Raw genomic sequence first — 19844 nt, forward strand, 5'->3', positions numbered from 1 at the left:
AGCCTCGGAGCCCTGGGAGCAACCTCCCCCCTACTCAGCACCCCGCGAGGCCAAGCGCCCCACGCCCCTGAGCAAAGCGGGCTGGAGTCAGCCCAGCAGACAGGCAGCCGGGGATCACGCTCCTAGCCCCACCTGTAGCAGGCTCTGCTGACTGACACGCTCCTCGCCCAATCAGCCTGCCAGCAGAACCAATCCGGCTCCTCCCTTCTGAGCGGGGCGGGGCACATACTGATACAAGCCAGAAGGAGAAGCAGCTCCCAGGCAGATCAGGTGGGGGGACAGCAGGGCTCTCTTGGGTGCATGGGCAGGGAGCGTCTTCCTTCTCCTGAGACATCGCACCTGGGGCTGACACCTCGCTGGGCCAGAGAGACAACGGCAGCTTCACCTGCATCCTAGTCCACCTCCAAGGTAAGAGGCACCTGGAGGGTGAAAAATGCTCCGGGGGCTGCGACAGCCCCAGTGGCTTTGGGGAACAAAAGGGGGTTGGTAGAAATAAAAGGGAGGTTTAGCAATAGCTGATGATCACACAATGTGTTGTGATTAAAGGGGGGGGAGAGTGGGTCTGATCACCCAGCTGGCCCTGTCATGTGGCCTGCTTGGCTCACCCCCTCTTCTGACCCAGAGCCCCTTGCTGAGTGAGCTGTATCTGGGGCACCACAGGAGCTGGTCTCAGACAGGTGTTGTACTAGTGGCATCTATTGCAAAGGAGTGTGTGTGTGTGTGTGTGTGTTTAAGTTGCTTCTCCTGAGGGAGCAAAGAGGCTGGGACTCTGGGTTCCTTGGTTACTGTGCCCTATGGGCTCCAGCTCAGAGCTTGCCCTGTGCTGGCATCACCCCAGAACGCTTGCTGCTCCTTCTGCAAAGTTCCCCACAGCTCTGGCAGTGGGTTTGGTGAGTGCAGCGCCTGGCTGGCAGGCACGGGGCGCCCTGCCTTTGGGAAAAGGCAGATGGGCAGGAGGAGGGGTATGGGTTGGTTCTCAGGAGGGGGCTGTTCTGCATTAAGCCCAGGGGAGCCTCCTAACACAACCTCAGTCAAAGACCCGTAAGGTCTTTGGGGAGACATGTGCACAGACACCCCTCTGTACCCCATCCCTTTGTTTGCCTCCAGCTAGCAGGTTTGTGCAGTGCAGTGAGGACCGTGTCGTGCTGCAGATCCCAGCAGCATGATTTTACGAGTGTATGTGGGGGCGGTGGGCTGGGGGGAGGGACTGTAAGGGTTGTTTTAATTTATGCTTTATTGTATGGGGGGGGGCAGTAAGGGGATCATTCCTCCACATATACTAGAATGTGCATATAGGTGCTAGTTAGTTCTTATATGTACCAAAGCTTTCGATTCTCTCCCCCCAACCATAAAAGCAGCCATCTTGTCATTGCCGGTGGGAAGGCCCTGGTTTGGGAGGGGATCTCAGTGAGTCCCCTGAAGAACAATTTGGGTACGAGGTATTGTAAGTGGTGGCATTGCTATTCTGGAGGTCAGTGTCTGCAAAAAAACAGTCTGCAATCCAGAGTCCCATGTTTGGTCACAACAACAAGCCAGTTCCCCAGGGCTTCAACCCACAGTGGTTCCCCCCCCCCCCCCCCCCGTTCCCCACTGCCTGCAGCAGGTACCATGAGCCGCACGCAGGCAGCAGGGCACAGGGAGACTTGTTTCATCGAGATTCTGTTATCTTTTGACCAATCGGAGCTCTGGAGGCATGTGGGGTGGGTTCTCCTTATTTCGGAGAACCTTCCAAAAGTGCCATTGCACGACCGAGAACGAACACCGTAACACACGCTCCAGCCCACGGAATGAAGGAGCCCTTTCCAAACTCCACCATGTGCCCGCATCTTTGGATTGCACACGGTGTCGTGTGTGTGTCGAGGCACGCACTGTGCTGATCTGTGCACACGCACCAGGCAGACTGTCCACGCAATGGAACGTACACGGCACACAAACCGGCTCTTACAATTCTGGGTCTTGCATCAATCTGTTGCTATGGTTCTTTAACTGTTAGTGCAGCAGCTTGGGTGGGGCCACGACCAATAATTCTACAGCTCCTTTCATCCCGCCCAGTCCCACAAGCAGCCATGAACGTCTCCACTTAATCCCTTGTTCCACTGATCAAGATGTAATTTCCTGCCTCTGGGGTTCACTCCCCTTCCCTGCGCAAAATGGAATTATCCCAGCCCGGGATGCCTTTTTATTCCCTGGCTCCTGAAGCGTGAACTAAATTGCATCAAATGGCGGCCTCAGAAATATGGCTTTAGTGTCCCTTCTCTACACGTTCCCGTCTCATGTGTGTACACCCACACACTCAACGCTTGTACACTCCCCTTTGCGCACACAATGGATATGAGTGCACAACCTGAATATGCACGTTCCTTATGTGTATGTAACCTGGCTAGATATATTACATACCCAGGTGGTGTTGCACTCCTTACAGACCTACACGTGAAATGTCTTCCTGTCTGCCCAAACCCACAGGGCTGATCACATGCTGCTCCCAGAGCGCTGGCTCAGCTCCTACTGAATAGGGACCATGCAAATATCGCCCGTACCCTGGAGCATTCCTCACAACAGTTCTCATTGTTCTCTTATGCAAAGTGTGCCCACTGTGGCAGACGTGGGAACCTCATTGTGTATCTACTGGGAAGGATTGTCCTTCCTGTCTCTGCACACTGGAGGGGATCCCTCAAGCCCAGCCATTTCCCTTCCTTTGAACCCACCCGCCCAGCAATCTTCTGCCTTTGTTCACAGCAATGGCTTTTGCACCAGGAAAACCCTGACTGCTTTAGGAGCAAAAGGGTTAATTCTCTATCAGTGGCAGAGCGGCCTGTGCCTAGACTCAATCAGGAACTTGTGGTGATCTGCAGAGGGACACAGTCCCACTAAACGGAAGGAAGGGGGACTCCAGGAGACCATCTCAGCCCCACAATCAGAGGGGCGGGGGGAGCAAAACAGCTGTATCCAAGGCCTTTCTCTGATGATCAGAATCCTAAATCTCTGCAGCAAGATGGGAAAACACAGAGAATGGAGAATTTCCATGCTCCTCGTGAGTCCAAGAGAATAACTCCTGCGCTCTAGTTTCCTGTGTCTAGCAAATACACTTGCACCACATCTTTCAGCCCACAGCACTCTGCAGGTTTAAACTGATTTACTGGCTGTAGCTTGGGATCCTGTCACTTGGCTGCTGAAATGCAGCCACTTCTGGGGTGGAGCATAGCTATTGTGAAACAGCATAATTGCACCACAGTTTAGAGGGAAAACTGTGGCAGGGAAGCGTCTTCCCATTTTGCAGCTGGGGGAATTGGGGGCATGGAGAGGTGAAGTGACTTGCCCAAGGCAGCCTGGCTGGAACTAGCACTGCAGTGTTCCTGGGTCCCAGACCTATGCTCTGGCCCCTGCTCTCAATTAGAGCTGCTGGGAGAATTAGAAGTGGGAAGAAAGGAATTGACCCAAGTCTGGTTTCAGCCAGGGCATGAGTTTAACACTGAGCGCGCTTGCGCGCTCTCTCTCTCTCTCACACTCAAACACCACATCTCCTTCCCCCCCAAGAAGCTGTACAATCTTTAATAGTAACAAGGAATTGGGACCTTGCTTTGCAAACAGCATGTGAAAAGGGGCGTCTCTAGCAGCAGCACCAAGCTGGGATACGTGACCAGTGTTGGCTCAGAAGAATCCACATCAGCATGTCCTGCACCTTGGTGTTCCTGGGAGATCTCCCATCCGAGTGGTACTGGCCCAGTCCAGTTTAGCACATGTGACCCTGTTAGGTCCCAGACCCAGGTCTGCAGGCTCGTTCGGCTTTCTGGAGAACAGATGCACTCCGCGTGGCAGTGGCTGTGACCCCTTGTTGTGAAATGGAGCTGGACTGTGAGGTTGTTATGCAGGTTTTTAGGAAGACAGGTCGGTGAGCATGCAGCAGGGCCTCACGCATTTTTTCCAGCTCTGAACTTCTCAGGCTGAGTCTTGGCGTAAGAGTGGAGTGGGGATGGGGACACAGGGAGCTTCCCCTTGGCGTGGACTTTTTTCTCTCTGACACTGCTGGTGCTGGCCATGGAGTGGGTGAAATCCAGCATTGCAGCACTTCATCTCATTCATCAGGACCAAAAGATTTCCCCCCCCCCTTTAAAATATGGGGCAGGCAGCCCTGACGTGAAAGGTGCAGACAGCTTTATGTGAGGGACCCAAAGATCTCAAACGCCACGTCTCAGGGGACAAGCACTGGCGGGAGATGTAGAAGGAACCTGACTTTGCTTCGACCTCCCAGTTGGGACCCCTAGCCATGATTTCCCTTTCTCCCCCCTCCCCTTCTTCCCCAAAAGAGAATGATTTAATCTTGGGGATTGATTTATTTATTTTGGCTGAAGCACAAAGGTCTGTGGAAGTAAAAGGCACAGGGGGGAAGAGTTGGCTGGTAGCTTCGGGGATGCTGCTACTGTTGGCAACCATCTCTCCACAGTGGAGCTGTCGCCATGGCAACCTCCTCAGCACCAGCTCCTATATGTACCAGAGTAATGAGGAGATTGTCCCTGCCCCCCTTCAGCGGGAGCACAAACAGAGACCTGCGTGAAGGGGGGGTGGCTCGGCCTCGGTCCCCTCGCAGCTGCGCCTCCCTATGCCTGACCTGGGCAGGGATGTCTGAGACAGACCAGGAATTTGGGCAGTGTCTGCCCCACTTGGGCCTGGAGACAGTCCAGTGAGGCAAAGAGTGTAGTGGTGTTGTTGTTTTTTTTGGGGGGGGGGGAGAAGCTGCATTGACATGCCCCTCCATTGTGTGCGTCTGGGAAGGGGCAAATGTGTTGCTTCTGCAGTGAGTGACATTGCAGGGATGGGGAGTCACTGGGGGGGACAATCTGCCAAAAATCAGGTCGGGGAGGGGAAATAGACAGAAAAGAGACCCAAGCTAGGGCAAGGCCAGGTCCTTCACGATGCTAAGTGCCCTCAGCTCCCGTTGATGTCTGCGGCAGTTGAGACCCTCGGGGATGCTGAGAAGGATTGGGATGGGTGCAGTTGGTGAGTGATGCTGGCTGCAACTGTTCTGGGCTGTGGCAGGGTGGGGGCCATCAGGGAGTGGGGGAGCTCCAGGAAGCAAAGCTGGGAATTCCTAAACTGGGGTTCTTGAAACGTCCGCACTCTGCTTAGAGATCCTTCTGCTTTGTCTAAGCAAAATGCCCTTGGCAGAGCATTAGAGCCCCAAGGCTGTGGCATCGTTCTAGCCCGTTCCTGCAGTAAAGGTGGGGAGGTGGGCACCAGGCAGGATACGAACCCTAAACTCCACCCGCAGAGTGGGGGAGAGCAGTGGCTGAGCGGCTTGGTGCATTTAGACCCTGAGGGAGAGCGCCCCCAGAGGAGATAAGGGAATCTGCATCATACGGTGTCCTGAGTGGGTCCCTGCCTGTCACTAGCAGCAGGTCTGATTCCAACCAGTAACTCTCTGGGATCGGCTCTGAGCTTGGAGATGAAATGTTAGTGCCAAGCACGCAGTTGCTGGTGTTCTGCCTTCTGTTCCCAGATGGTGCCCCGGTGCCCCAGAGTCCCATAATAAAATCCCCATGTCTTCAGTCCCGTTCCCCTCCCCCCCCCCCCACCTCAACCTCTGGCCCATGTGTGTTGGAGCAAAATCCACCTCGGCTGAGAAACCTGCTGAGGTTCAAGGGGTGACTTAAAGACAAGGGCTAGGTAGAGCTTACGCTCTTCCAGGAGCCGGCTTCTCCCCCTCCAGCAGTTCTCCACCATGCTTCATTGGGAGAGAGTGAGTGGGTGAGCAAGGCGGCTGTTGAGGTGAGATGTTGGCCTAGTGTAATTGGGAACTTCTCCTCTTGTTCAGCAATGGGGCAGCCCCTTGTGCCATACTGGGGGGGGGGGGGGGCATCCGAAATCAAAGGCCCCAGTGACATCTCCTCTCCCAGGCCCTGAGCTCGCTGAAGGTTAAACTTGCAGATCTAGACGCCTACATTGATTGTCTCCGATTGCTCAATGCCAAGAATCACTGGAGGAGAACACCACAGCAGGGGACTAGATGCCTGACACACCTTCTCTTGTGCAGGGTGGGACGGTCCCTCCGCCAGCCAGCTCTGCTTACAGGACGAGCGCTCTTCCTGCATGCCTGATTGCACAGTATCCAGGGCGCAGAGCCATTAACATCCGTACCAAGAGACTAGACAACTGGCTTGTGATCCCAAACAAGGTTGGCACAGCCTCTGATCTTCACTGAAATCAATGGCAAAACTTCTGTTGATTGCACTGAGGCACTTACCAGCTCAGTCACTTCTGCAGACAGACGGTTGCAGGTTCAAGTCCCACCCTGTGACTTGGGCTTGGAACTAATAGAGAAGCAGGAGGAAGGCGCTGTGCTGCTGATACCTATGCTAGGAAGGAGCATCGTTTATTTGTGAGCATTTTGAGCCTGTCGTCAGTGACAGTCTCTATCTCTTATCTTGGGGCAAGGAACAAGATGTCCTGGGAAACCCAGGAAAGGACAGTACAGGAAGAGGCAGGCATGGAGGGGGAGACAGAGAGGAGTGCCAAAGCAGATGTCTATAAATCACTTGCACTTAAAGTGCCATATTTTGGAAGATGCATCAAACTGAGATCTGGGCTTGTCTGTTGTTCTGGTCTGTCTCCTGATGAACTTAAACATCCAATTTTCTTTAATTTTTTTTTTTTTTAAGCGTACAAGGTAACACCAGTGTCCTCCTGGCCCACCATCTGTCATTGGATTAAACAGCAAATAATGACCCAGGGTGTGTGGGAGCGATTGCTGAAAACGAGGCAGATTCTTTCTTTGCCTAGGCAGTGCCTGACTTGCCAGTATCTTGCTTCTCGGTGGGCCGTGGGAGAGCCTGGGCATGAAAGCAAGTGCTATTTTATAAAGGGCCGACTGATGCAGACAGGCAAATGTCAGAGCTGCCCCGGCAGCACCTTTGAAATCATGACATCCACAATACTGCAGCCCAATGTAACACGCTTGCTAAATGTCGCCCTCTGCTGGCTAGAGCACAAAGGAGGAGAGCCTCCTGCTGCTTGTTCATGGATTTACTCCCTTTTTGCTCAAGTGGTAGAGGTATCTGCTTTAGAATTGAAAGTCTTGGGCTCTGTCTTGGGACCTATGTCTGGGGGTGTTGTGCTAGGAATGACCTCTTTGGAGCACCTGTACCCTCTCCTCTGCTCCCTAGTTAACCTCCCACAGTGGGGGGTTTGGCATCCATCACTGGAATTCATTAGACACTGGTTCCCCACTCAGGAATTCATAACAGTAAATACTTTGCTGGTATATTGCAGCTGTCATATAAGAATCTCAAAGCATTTGCCAGGCACTCATTAAGACTAACAGTGCTCCACTTGGAGAGGTATAACAACTGTTTGATACATGGGGAAACTGAGGCACAAAGGCTGACCTATGACTTGCCTGAGCTTGCAGGTCAATGCAGAGTCAGGAATAGAAGTCAGAAATCATGCCTCCCTACTCTGACCACAGCAAACAGCACCAGATTATGATCTATAGCTACTCAAATATTTTCCTGCAGCCCTCTTTGTTCCCCGAGGATCAAGTCTATTGACACTTGCATCAGGAGGAAAAAGCAGCCAGCCTTATGTGGAGAAGAGAGGTGTGTTCTGGGTGGGGAGATGTCTCAAATTCCTCCCTATATCAGTGCTGGCAACGCAACACTCCACTATCTGGAATTCTTAGATGTGGCCAAGCACACGCCTATTGGACTAAAAGGTGGATCGGTCTGTCTGAGCTAAGTAATGGGGGCGGGGGCGGACGGACCCTCAGGATTGCCAAACCCAAACATTCAAAAATCACAAACTGTGACTTAACAAAATCCCAAGTTTAGAGAAAAAACTTGAGCTTCTGTTTCTTTGTTTTCTTGGTTCCGAGCTTCTTGGGCTACGCTCAAGTGACACTTTTCAAGCTCTTCCTCTGTCTCCCTGAGGGCTAGAAACGTACTCTTTAAAAACCCAGAGATTCTTCTTTTTTCACGTTACTGCAGGCACCAGGGCTTCAAATTCAACCTCAAATATCAGGAGAGTAGTGCGCAAGTGTGAGGTGAGACTGTTCCAAAAACATCATCTTCTACCTCCTGCTGTCTGAAAGCTGGGGGTGACACCACCCCCAAAACACTGACAAGGGCTCCCCTGGGCTCTGCTCCACCCCTTTCATTTCCTCTATGAATACTAATTTATTTAACCCTTCATAGCCCAGACCACCGAATGCTCTGATTTCACAGCTTCGGTGCTCTCTCTCACGCGCGCTCTTGCTCTCTCTCCTTCTTTGAAGCATTTTTATGGAAAGACCCCTTCCCTTGCTGCAGCTACCACTAGCCCCCTGCTCCTGCTCCCCCCATATGCATTCCAGCCTTGCCCAAGCGCTGAGTGAAAGCTGGCTGTCTCTTGGCCAAGAGACATTCTAGCACTCTTAGAACCGACAGTGTCGGATGATTGCTGGAGGCTTCCTTACTAAGCCGATCTGATGCCTTCCTGACTCCATCCCCAGAGGTGTGTGCCGGAGCGCGCGGCATTAAGGTGCCCTGCTCTCTTGCTACCTGGTGGCCGGTTTGGCCTGCTACAGCCATGGGGAAGGGAGGAAAAGGGTTCCCAGCTGCTACTGCAACTCCCCAGCAGCGAGACGGGTCCTCAAAATTCCACCCCGTCGTGCTGCTTTCGGGGGGCCTATGACATCATCCCAGGAAAAACTCCGAACAAGATGATTCTTAATGGCCTTGCAACTCCAGCAGGAGTCAATATTGTGAGCCTTCTCAGCTGCACCTGAAGCCTATCTTACATTGTGGCAGGTGCCATGAGACGGAGTCGCTGGGCGCTGAGGTTTTACTGGCCATGAGGGCAGGTGCCAATGACCGGTAGGTGGGGTGTTGGCCAAGGTCTGTCTCATGGTGTCCAGACAAGACTTGAAAAGTGAGTGGTGTCAGATGGTGCTCTTGAGATCCGCTGTTAAGTCTCTTCTCTGTAGGAGCCAGGGTGGCCCTAGTCACACATGCTACTGCAAGTGTGGCTGGTTAAGGCCCAAAGAGACGTGGTGAGTATGGAAACATCCACCCCACAAACAACCCCACTGAGTGGTGGGGAGGGTAGGCAGAACTTCTCAGGGCTTTGATCTGTGTGAGAGGTGGCTAGTGAGTCATATTCATCAGTCACTGGCTTTTCCAGTAGCGTTTCTATCTCCTCTGAAACATTGGTAATATTGATACTTGATGCTTCCAAGACCTTTGACAACGTCAGTGCTCTGTACAACGCTTAACTAGCGAACTCTCCCATACACACCCATGAGGCTGGTCAGCATGATTACCCTCATTTTGCAGAGAGGGAGTAGGGGGAAACCGAGGCACGGAGATGAAGAGACGTGTCAGTGGCACAGTTGGGAAGGGAGCCCAAGAATTCCTGTCTCTCAGCCCTCTCCCTAACACGGTCAGTACTTCAGCATCGAGGAACTGTGCTGTTCTTTCCAGAGTCAGTGATGGGAAAACACAACAGTAAGCTGGCCCCCGAGATGCTGGACGACCTGGTGAGAAGCACAGAGTTCAGTGAGCAAGAGCTAAAGCAGTGGTACAAGGGCTTCCTGAAGGACTGTCCCACCGGTATCCTCAACCTGGATGAATTCCAGCAGCTCTACATCAAGGTACAGGGGAGGGAAGAAGATGGTCAGTGTTTGGTGGATGGGGGCAGGCGCTGAGTAAGCTGCCGGGAAACATGGGGCTGCGGCTGTTTAAAAGGCTGCATTTGGTGACTAGCTGAAACCACTAACTCACCTGGGTGAAGGTAGTGCTAGACCAGCCAGAGGTCAAGAGCACCATTGAACTGCCCCGTTCACTGCTGGTGCTGGCTGGACCCTGAGAGAGCTTTATGGTTAGGATGAAATTGGGACTCGCTGCTGGCCGTGGCTGGCACAGCCCAGCCTGAGGGATGGATTGTTATTGCAAAGCTCTAGTAGATCTCCCTCTGCTAGCAGGATCCTGGGCTGGAGCCACAGAAGCCCCTGACCGTGCTCTAAGCTACCGAATGTTTGATTGTTCCTTCCAAGTCCAATCAGAGCAAGAACGTAACCTCCTGCCCCTAAAACCTTCCTTGCTACCCTCTATCTGCAGGTTGAGCCATGCCCTGAATTTGTCTCCTGGAGTGTGATTGCCCTGGTGTTTCCCACGCCCCTTTCTCTGCAGTGATAGAAAGTGGCCATATTTAGAGTGGCCCCCACACTATAGTAAGAGGCTTAAGAAGTCCTCTAAAGTTCTTGGTTTGGCCAGGCCTTCACAGATTTGTGCCTAGAATCAAATAGGTCCAAATCTTACTCCTTTCCCCCCCCCCCGGCTATTATCTCTAAGTTGATGCCCTATACTTTATCTCTCTGTTAGAAATACTGATTCTGTATGTATCTGTCTCTAAGCAGCAACAAATCCCATATGCTCCCTTGCACCGCTGGTCCTCTATCTCTCCAGATCTCTTACTAGCCTCTTCTCGCCCTGCAGTTTTTCCCCTATGGAGATGCTTCCAAGTTTGCCCAGCACGCCTTCCGCACATTTGATAAGAACGGCGATGGGACGATCGACTTTCGGGAGTTCATCTGTGCCCTGTCCGTCACCTCCAGGGGAAGCTTTGAGCAGAAGCTGAACTGGGCCTTTGAGATGTACGACTTAGATGGAGACGGGAAGATAACCCGCTTGGAGATGCTAGAAATAATTGAGGTATTGGAATGCCCTGGCCTCTCTGTCTCTGGGAAGACAGTGGGGTCAAAGATGCTGCAGTGGGCCGGTTCTGATCATTAGCCCCAGCACTGATGGGCGGCTGGAGAGCGGGACCAAGCGACTAGAATAGATGCCCCTTCAAAAAATTTGCAGGTCACGAGTGTCCAAACTCAAAAGCAACTCCAGTATAAACCAAGCCCCAAACCCTAGATCATAAACACCCTTGGCCCCTAGTGGTAAATCCATCTCCCCCGGAACATTAGCCCTGCTCTCCCCTTCCTAAGTCCCCGTGCTCGATCACAGAATCACCTCTGGCAATGAATGCCCTGCCTCGGGTGCAGACTGGGCCCTGAAGCCATGCAGGGCCACATCTGCTGGTGTTAATTGATGCAGCTCTGTGCTGACTGGAATGGCACCAGGTTACGTCCGCAGACAGTCTGGCCCACAGTCACTGCAGCAGGGGAAAAGAGACCAGCGGGTGGGTATGTCTACTCTGCAGCCTAGGGTGTAACTTTTGGCGCGGGTGGATCTACCTGCACTAGCACACTGCAAAATAGCTGTGTAACCATGGCTACGTGGGTGGTGGTCCAGGGTAGCCACTTGCTGCAATCACACCTGTCCCCTGGTATGTACTTTACTTTTTAAAGCACACTAGCTCAATGCAAGCTAGTGCAGGTGTACTATAGACCTAGCCAGGGGGGGTGTCTCTACGCTGCAGTCGGTAAGGTGTGACTGCAGCGTGTGTGGACTCACCTGAGCTAGATCAAAGCTAGCTGAAGGAACAGCAGCAGCATGGGTGGGCAGGTAGGTGGGCAGGCAGGGCTTCAGGTGAAGGGGTGGCGTGTAGCCTACCCATTAATCCAGTTAGCATGGCTAACAGTAGCTGTGTGCCTATGGAGGCATAGGGGCTAGCAATCCAGTACAAGCCTATGTCTCCCTGTGCTGTGCTATTGTTATCCAGCTAGCAAGAGTTAAAACGAACATGAGTACACCTCTCTGTTCTACAACCACCCCTTCACTTGCTGTGTGGACCCGCTCAGCCCTGCCCCCGCTAGCATGGTGTTACCGCCGTGCAGAAGGGGCCCTCCTGGGCACTTCACCCCTCTTCCCTCTGTCCTTCATGCCTCAGGCCATTTACAAGATGGTGGGGACGGTCATCATGATGAGAATGAACCAGGACGGGCTGACGCCCCAGCAGCGGGTTGACAAGATCTTCACCAAGATGGACAAGGACAAGGATGACCAGATCACCCTGGAGGAGTTCAAGGAAGCTGCCAAGAGCGACCCCTCTATTGTCCTCCTCCTGCAGTGTGACATGCAGAAATAGAGTTTCCCCGCAGACTCCAGCTGGACTGCCCAAGGCCGCGTGCCCCAGCATACCGGTTACTGCCCTCCCCACAACCTCCACCCAGCCCCTGCTTCCCAGAGCTGTGCACTCAGCTGCCTGGGGCGGAGTTCATTCTGCTTGCAGCCTTCCACTTCCTAAACTCTACATCCCACTCCCCGAGCCCCGCTGAAGGGACTGCCTGAGCCACGTGCCATGTTAGAACCCCCCCCCCCAAATCCCTGGAGTGTGTTCAACCCCACAGCCCATCCCCTATGGATCCATCCTGGGATCACACTGCCAGGAGCGCATCTGCTCCTCTTTCCCTGCCTAGCCCCCAAGACCAGCTTAAGCCTCCTCTGTATTTAAATCCCCCCCCCCCCCCCGCCCCAGAGCCCTGAAGTGGCCTGTCCAAGGCAGTGTTCACCCCATAACCAACATCAAGCCTTCTGGCTCCCCCAAAATGCTGCTTTCTCATCCCTAGTTCCAATTCCTATAGCCCCAACTGGGCTGTTTGAAACCAGCGAATTCCCCCCCATTAAACCTGATTCCTGGTGATGCCCCAAACTAGACTGTTGCAGTGCCCCTGGCTGCCAGTCGGACCGTCTCTTCCCTCCCCCACACGACGTACCCCGTCTATGGAGCCCCAAATTGAACTAGTCAGAACTGGGCCCTGACGATAGCTCCTGAGCTCAGAGCCTTGGGCCCCAATCCTTAGCCTCTCAAGAGAGTTGCTGTCCTGCAGTCTCGGCCTCTCCTTTCACTGCTGTCAGCAGCCAGCGTTGGTTGCCGGGCTCCCATAGGTGAGGCACTTGGGGCATTGTGAAACGTTTAGAAATAACGGATTCTGCTGCCTCTTTCCATGTGGTCTAGCTGTGAAGTCCCAGAGTGCCGCGTTCTGTCTGGCTAACGAGGAACATTGTGGAGCCAGCAGCTTTGGGGTTCAAATGCGTTTTCATGCACCTCTTTTCTCCTCTTGCCATTAATCTATATTTAAGCTGCCCCCTCTGCTCCCCAGGCCAACCAGAAATCAAGGCAACCCTTGAATACAGGCGTTCTCAGTGGGCTAAGGAAGGAGCTATTGATGCTGTATGCTCCCGTCAAAGGCAGCCCTGAAGTCCAACCATTGCTCATCTAATTTCGAGAGTCCCTTTTCCTGTTGCCCTGGCATGTTGGGGCTGGTCCCGTGTTCAAATGGCTCTTGTCTGCCTGGGTCTGAGGGAGGCCAGAGCTGAGTAGACGTCTCGCTGTTAACATGAACACCCACTACGGACGTTAGTGCAGGTTCGTGGAAGCGAGTTCCTTCTGATTTGGGTGGGGTGAGTTTGTGTTGTTAATGGTAGGTGCAGGCTTTAGACCTCTGCTGTGGGTGGAATACAGAGATTCTGCCCATTGGTGGCATTGCTAGAGGTGGATATTTTCTGGCTTAATCTCCTCGTGGCAGGAAGAGTCTAGGTCAGTCTAGTTTAGTTGGAAGAGACTGGCTTGATTCCTGTTTTTTGAGTTCTGGGTGTCGCTTCTGCCCCCAAGTGCAGCAGGGTAGAGGGACAACCCGCAGCACGGGACAGAGTGCCATGCATTGCTTGGCACTTATGTGACCTTTGCAGCTGGGTGGCAGTGTTGACTCTCTGCAGCGGCATCCCATCTGAAGAGGGTATAAAGTGAGGGGTGGGTTGAGGGGGAAGATAGAAGGGACTGTCTGAAGCTGGGCGACAACATCACGGGTGTGATGGGGTGAGATCTGATGTGAGTCTAGGTCAGGGATGTTCTCCGGGGAAAAGATCTCAACAGGCAGAGGGATGGTGGTGGAGGGCAGAGAGAGAGGGATTGTGGTGGAGGGCAGAGAGAGAGGGATGGTGGCGGGTTGTGGGAGTGACATGGGGAGCAACAGAATCGCTGGGATCAGGTGGTGGTTGTGGTCTCCACAAGGACCTATCCAGCCCGGGGGGTTGTTTCACAGAGTAGGTTTGAGGGCCTGGGAGTGATTTAATATGAGACATTTTTAACTGCATCTCCCCTCCCCAGCCTGCCGCCTCTGCCCTTCTCCAACCCCGGGACAGTTGTTTGTTCACAGATGTGTATCTAGTCTGCTCATTGTGGTTTTGATTATTGTAATAACTGTTAGGAAGCCGTGGAGTTGTTTATATATTTTTTTAACTGAAAAATAAAATGTGTCCCACAAGGGTTTCCACGGAGCAATTATTGGTGATGCCCGGGCAGCGTAACCGCCTCTAGATCACCCATTCGCCTGCTGCAGTAATAACCAACATCAGCTTGGTTTCTCCCATGGCTTTTGCTTCTCAATAGTTGACAAAATTCTGACAACTGCACTCCAGCCTGTTGTCCATTCCTGCCACTGCTGTGCATGCTGGGATGGGCCATTCCACCTGGAGTGAGACTGATGAAGGATTTGTGGAAAGGGCCAGGCCTGAGAATGTTACGTGACTCCTCCTAGAATCATTGTTGGGTTCTTCCAGCCCCAGGAGCTGCAGCCAGCTACAGGCCTGAGGTGAGGATCCTTAACTCCATCCAAGAGAGGGAGGTGGGTTGATGTGGGCAGCAAGAGATTTCTCGCTAGACACCCCCCAAAGAACTCGTCCAATGTCCCGAGTGATTAGCTTGGGTCAGAGGGCTCTTCAGATATCCTGGGGACCTGCACATCCTGGCCTGGGAAGCTATCTTAGATAAAGCTGATGGGCTCACCCCTGCCCCGTGAGTAAGGTTAGTGGCAGCTGAGTGGAAAGGGGACCGTCTCTTCCCTCAGGCAACTTCACCCACTTTGTTTGCTTTGGCGTTCAGTATGTGGATACCCTGAATGTGGGGGTTGAAATGCTCCTGAAAACTCTGAGCAAACATTTACATTCCCCCCCCCCCCCCCCCCCCCGGCTCCTGGTTTTATCTCTGTCCCAGCCAAAGCATCACCCTGGCTGTGGATGAACCTGGTTTCCACTCTCTGGCAGAGCCCAGCATGGTGCCTGCTACAAAGGCGAATGTAGGGCCAGATCCTGCCCCTTCCTTGGTGGGCGTAGAGCCTCGTCCTCAAAGGGGACGTCTATAAAAACCCCACTGCCCCAAGAGTCAGCGCTCAGGGCCGTTTACACAGGCTCAGGCTTTGGGGCTAAACGTTGCCGTGCAGACATTTGAGCTTGGGCTGGAGTCTGGGCTGAGGCCCATCCACCTTGTGGGGTCCTAGATTCCACGCTCCAGCCCAAGCCCAAATCAATGTCTACACTGCAATGTTTAGCCCCAAGCTCCAGGACCTCCAGCCTTTGCTGTGCTGTCCCACTGGTCCTTTACTGCAGTGTAGCTGGACCTAAAGAGACTTCTGGGGAGCCAGCTGCTTCAGGGGGTGCTCCAGAGGGGCCTGATCCCCCTGAGCAGGGGGAGTGCAGGGCTTGGACAGCACCTAGCCCAAAGGGCCCCTCAGGCCCTACTGTAATTAACATGATTAGCAATTAAGGGCTGGGCTGTTGCTGCAGAATCCCAAATCCATAGATGCACTGCTCCAGGTGTGTGTGGTTAACATCACTGTAGCTATGGGTTGCTGTGCATCTCTTGGCAGATGCTCTGGGGGGGGCTTGGAGTGGGTGGAGGGGGGGGGGTAGGAATTGTATTCCCCAGCCTACCCCTGCACAAAACCCATTCACTCAGCCTTATGAAGGGGGTGGGGGGGAGAAGGTGTAGAACCTTGAGTTGCTGGGGCTGTGAGGTACAAAGGATCAGTCCCTTCCCCCCCCACACGCAGCTGCTTAGTACTGGTGCAGGGCAGTTGCTCGGCTGGAGTGGAAGCACACAAGTTTCTTGGTCAGTTGTGTGAGGCTCGTTGCACAGCCTGGAGCTCTTGCAGAACAAGGCTGAGCGTGCCCGTTACCCCGCTTTCTGCTCTAGTGAGCTCTGCAGGAGTGTTTGGGAGAGGGATGGTGATGGCCCAAAGGCCACTCAGTCAACTATTAAATACCTTAAAGGAAAAATGAGTGGTGCATCAGAGATGGGGGGAGGCTTTAAAATAAGGTCTCAATGAGCTTTTGAACGGAATTTGGCCTGGGCCCTGATATAGCACCGTTGCCCAGTAGTCCTAGTCTGTTCTTCACATTTTAATTGTACAAACTGAAGCACAGGGACCATGGGCGTTGTCTAAAACCAGAGCATGAAGCGGTGGCAGAGCTGGGCCTCGACCCCAGCACTAGATCAGCATTTCCTCTCCGTGTCACCTCTGCCCTGCTCCATGCGGGTGAGCACCGCGGGTAGAACTGTCCCAGAGCTGCAACTTGATTACGTATCTACCTTCTTCATGCTGGATTCTGCCTTGGCCCCAGAGGCTCCCAAACTTTGCAGCAGCCAGAGCTGTCCTGGCAGCTTGCGGCCTCCCCCAAGTGCCACACCCACATGCCCATATGCCATGTTCACAATGGGTACAGCTTGTACCAAGTTATCGCAAAGCCTGGGCTCTGCTTTGCACTGCTGTGTAGGTCTGGAATGTGACGTGAGCTCTGGGTTATCCTGAGCGCATGATGCAAACAGCCCTTCGACTGTACCTGCCCCTGGCTCTTGCTTTTCTATTCATCAACAAGGAATCCCCTTCCCAAGCTGGAGATCCTAGAAAATGAGGAGATGCAAGAAGCAATAACAAACCGGTGCAATGTGTGAAAATTCTTGCCTTTTATATTTGTTCCTCTCATGAGCAGTGCAGGAATGGGACCAGACATGTCCCCAAATCCCTTGTTCTGAGGGGATGGTGCAGCATCCTTCAGCTGGGAGATGTTTTGATGACCTCTTATGATCAGCTATTCCAAGAGGCCAGGGTACCACTACCACCTCCATATTCTGTTTCAGATGCCAATGTTTTTAGAGAGCAAAGAATTGGGTAAATGTAGTTCCTCCACTCACATATACCACCTGCCACAACAGCAGAGCCCGAGAGTAGCCATCAGCTTGGTTCCCTATGATTATTATTACAGTAGTGCCTAGGGACCATCCGAGAATGGAGTCCCATGGTGTTTGTAGAATACCTCGCACAGGGTGAGAGAGTCCCCGCCCTCAAGATTTTACAGTCTGAGCTGGGTCCAGGGCTGTAGCGTGACTTCCCATGCCCAATCCCTCTTCCAGTCAATTTCTCCATGTAGACAATCCCTGAAACAGCTATTCCAGAATAGCTCCCTGTGTGGACACTCTACTCTGGAAGAAGTGTCACTTGATTCTGGAATAATTAGTGTTCTTCTAAAGCAGAGTAATCCATGGTGGAATAAAATCCCTTTTATTCTGGGATAGAGCATCCACACACGGAACTACTGCAACTAGTCTATTCCACAGGGGCTATTCTAGTCAGTTTCCCCATGCGGCCAAGCCCGCTACAGCTTTAACTCCTGCTCCTTCACCCGGCCTGAGCAGTGCTCCCGTCACGCAGACTGTGCGAGGGAGCTGGCAGGGATAAGGAACCGCAACAGTGTCCCACGCAGGAGAACTGGGCTCCTTTTCCAGTCCTGGCCTTGCTCCCTTCACTGACTTTCCCTGTAAAAGAAGGGCCGGGGTCAAGGCTCCCTGCTGCCCACCCCCAAAACTGGGCATGAGTTACTCTAGAGGATAGAGGGAATGTCATTTTTATGGGAGACGGCAGTTGTCTAGTATAAATTGGGAGTTGCGACCGCCTCAGGCAAGGTCAAAGGAAGGGCAAGCCGACGTGCACTCCTGCGTTTCTGTTCGCAAGGCATTGATGACAGACGCTGACGTGATCGGAGACAGTGCTGACTACAGCCCAAGAAACCACTGAAGGGCCCGGGCCGCTCTGTTCATTGAGCTCAGCAGAGTTATAACAGATCCAAGACGGTCAAAGGAGCGCCAGCAGGTTGACACGAGTGTGCGGCTAGCAGGACCTGGCTCAAAATATCTAACGAAGGGGATGACTGGGCAGTTGGGAGCGGTGGAAGCCTCACACACGCCTCTGGGAGGTAGGCGAGTATCAGCCCCATTTCACACATGGCAAAACTGAGGCCCGCAGAGATTAACGGCCTTGCCTGAGGTGAAGCAGGGAGGCAGTGGCAGAGTTGGGATGCAACCCCCAGAAGCCCTGACTCCCTCCTCTAACCCCTTAACAGTGCTTTCTTCCTGAAAGAAAACACAAACCCGGAGCAAGGACCCAGGGCGCCAGGGGCAAATGCATTGAGCCTTCTGATGGGCCTGGCATGTTTTAACCCCCCCGCTGCCCTCTGTCTATGCTCCTCAGTAACTAGACCTGCTTGTGGGGCTCTCGTTCCACTAGAGGGCAGTGGAACACCCAGAACCACAGGGAGTTTTCTGAGTCATGCTGCCAGGTGCCCTGCAGCCCACTCCTCTCGGGCTGGGCCAGCTTCTCGCTTTGTCATTCCCTTTCGCTCTCCTCCGCCTCCGTTTTTAGCTTGCCATGAATTGAGGGCTCATGGGAGTTGTCAGACAGACAGCTCTGGGGCCAGAGGCAGTGCCAGTCCCCCCCACCTAGGGTGACCAGACAGCAAGTGTGAAAAATCGGGACGGGGGGGGGGGGAGTAATAGGAGCCTATATAAGAAAAAAAGACCCCAAAATCGGGACTGTCCCTATAAAATCAGGACATCTGGTCCCCCTACTCCCACTCCCAGTCAGGAAGGGCCTGCAGCAAGACGCTGCTGAGATTGCTAGGAGGGGACTGGTTGTCATGTGGCCCCTGGGAACTGGCAGGAGACCCAGCTGGCAAACTCCTGTCCCATGGGGGCTACCAGACTGCCACTGCACGGTCCCACCAGCCAGTCATTGCTAACCTGGGCTGGAGGAGAACAGTGCTCTTGTAGGTACAGCTCCTAGCACAGGGGTTTTCAAACTGGGGGTCAGGACCCCTTAGGGGGTCACGAGGTTATTATAGGGGGGTCATGAACGGTCAGCCTCCAGCCCTGTTTTGCCTCCAGCATTTATAATGGTGTTAAATATATAAAGAAGTGTTAAGGGGGGTGGCACTCACAGGCTTGCTATGGGAAAGGGGGCACCAGTACAAAGGGTGGAGAACTACTGGCCTAGCACAAAGGGGCCTGGACTGTACCTGGGACTCCCAGGCACGACTACAATATAAATAGCTATGATGGGGGGTGGAGGGGGGAGACTCCGTTGCTCATTGGTGAGCCATCCCCTCCCTCTGCAATTCCCCCTTTTTTCCTCCTCCTTTTCAGTCTCCTCTTGGCTGCCTCATTCTTCCTTATATTTTGATCTCTTCTCTCTTCCCCCCACCCCCATCCCCACACACCCCCATCGCAAACTTCTTAAGAGAACGACTGAGCCCCGGTTGCTAGGGAACTCTTGTCGTATTAGCATCTTAAAAGACTTTTAATTTTTTTTTTTTTAATAATGTAAAAAGGGTCCTGGCACGGCTTCAGCAGCCAAGTGCCCCCAGGCCTCCCCGCAATGCGGGTGCTGAGCCTCGCTTGGCGGAGCGGAGCGGAGGCTGACTTGGCAAACCCGGCTCTGCCCTGGCTGTCCCTGTCCTTTCTCGCTCGGTTCCAACGGCGCGGGCGGCGCTGTGCGACGAAGGGCCTGATCCTGAGAGGGGCTGAGGCGCTGCCGTAGGCGGCGGAAGCGCTCAGCGCTTGGCGGGGGTCAGACCCAAAGAGTCGCTGCCCCGGCGTGTTTACCTGGCATTTTTCAGGAACTCTCCAGTTATTGCTCTGGCACCGGCAGGAGCACAGCGGGCAGCCCTAGTGTAGAGGGGGCTCAGGGGCCTTTCCCACTGTCACCTACACGGGAGTGAAATCCGTTGTTTCCAAGCTGTGCTCCGTGAGCCCTTGGGGGTCTGCACACTATGCCTAAGATTTCCAAAGGGGTTCACACGCCTCTGTCTGACATT

At 53.5% G+C, this 19844-nt stretch overlaps 1 protein-coding gene across 1 annotated transcript; it reads left to right on the forward strand.

Annotated features, from left to right (window-relative positions):
* The first annotated feature begins 208 nt into the window (after positions 1 to 208).
* On the forward strand, positions 209 to 14185 carry HPCAL4 (hippocalcin like 4). The gene is made up of 4 exons (XM_005302115.4): positions 209 to 408; positions 9450 to 9619; positions 10464 to 10679; positions 11809 to 14185. The coding sequence occupies exons 2-4, from the start codon at positions 9458 to 9460 to the stop codon at positions 12004 to 12006; spliced, it is 576 nt and encodes a 191-aa protein (XP_005302172.1). The 5' UTR covers positions 209 to 408; positions 9450 to 9457; the 3' UTR covers positions 12007 to 14185.
* The last annotated feature ends 5659 nt before the right edge of the window (positions 14186 to 19844 follow it).

The sequence above is a fragment of the Chrysemys picta genome, chromosome 23 (assembly GCF_011386835.1).
Source record: "Chrysemys picta bellii isolate R12L10 chromosome 23, ASM1138683v2, whole genome shotgun sequence".
In the NCBI taxonomy this organism is placed as follows: domain Eukaryota; kingdom Metazoa; phylum Chordata; order Testudines; family Emydidae; genus Chrysemys; species Chrysemys picta.

Bases quoted from the DNA above. Each gene is read 5' to 3' on its own strand.
- HPCAL4 (XM_005302115.4), top strand. From the start codon at position 9,458: ATGGGAAAACACAACAGTAAGCTGGCCCCCGAGATGCTGGACGACCTG. The intron at 9,620-10,463 runs GTACAGGGGAGG...CTCGCCCTGCAG, and splicing joins TCCAGCAGCTCTACATCAAG to TTTTTCCCCTATGGAGATGC. The intron at 10,680-11,808 runs GTATTGGAATGC...TTCATGCCTCAG, and splicing joins AGATGCTAGAAATAATTGAG to GCCATTTACAAGATGGTGGG.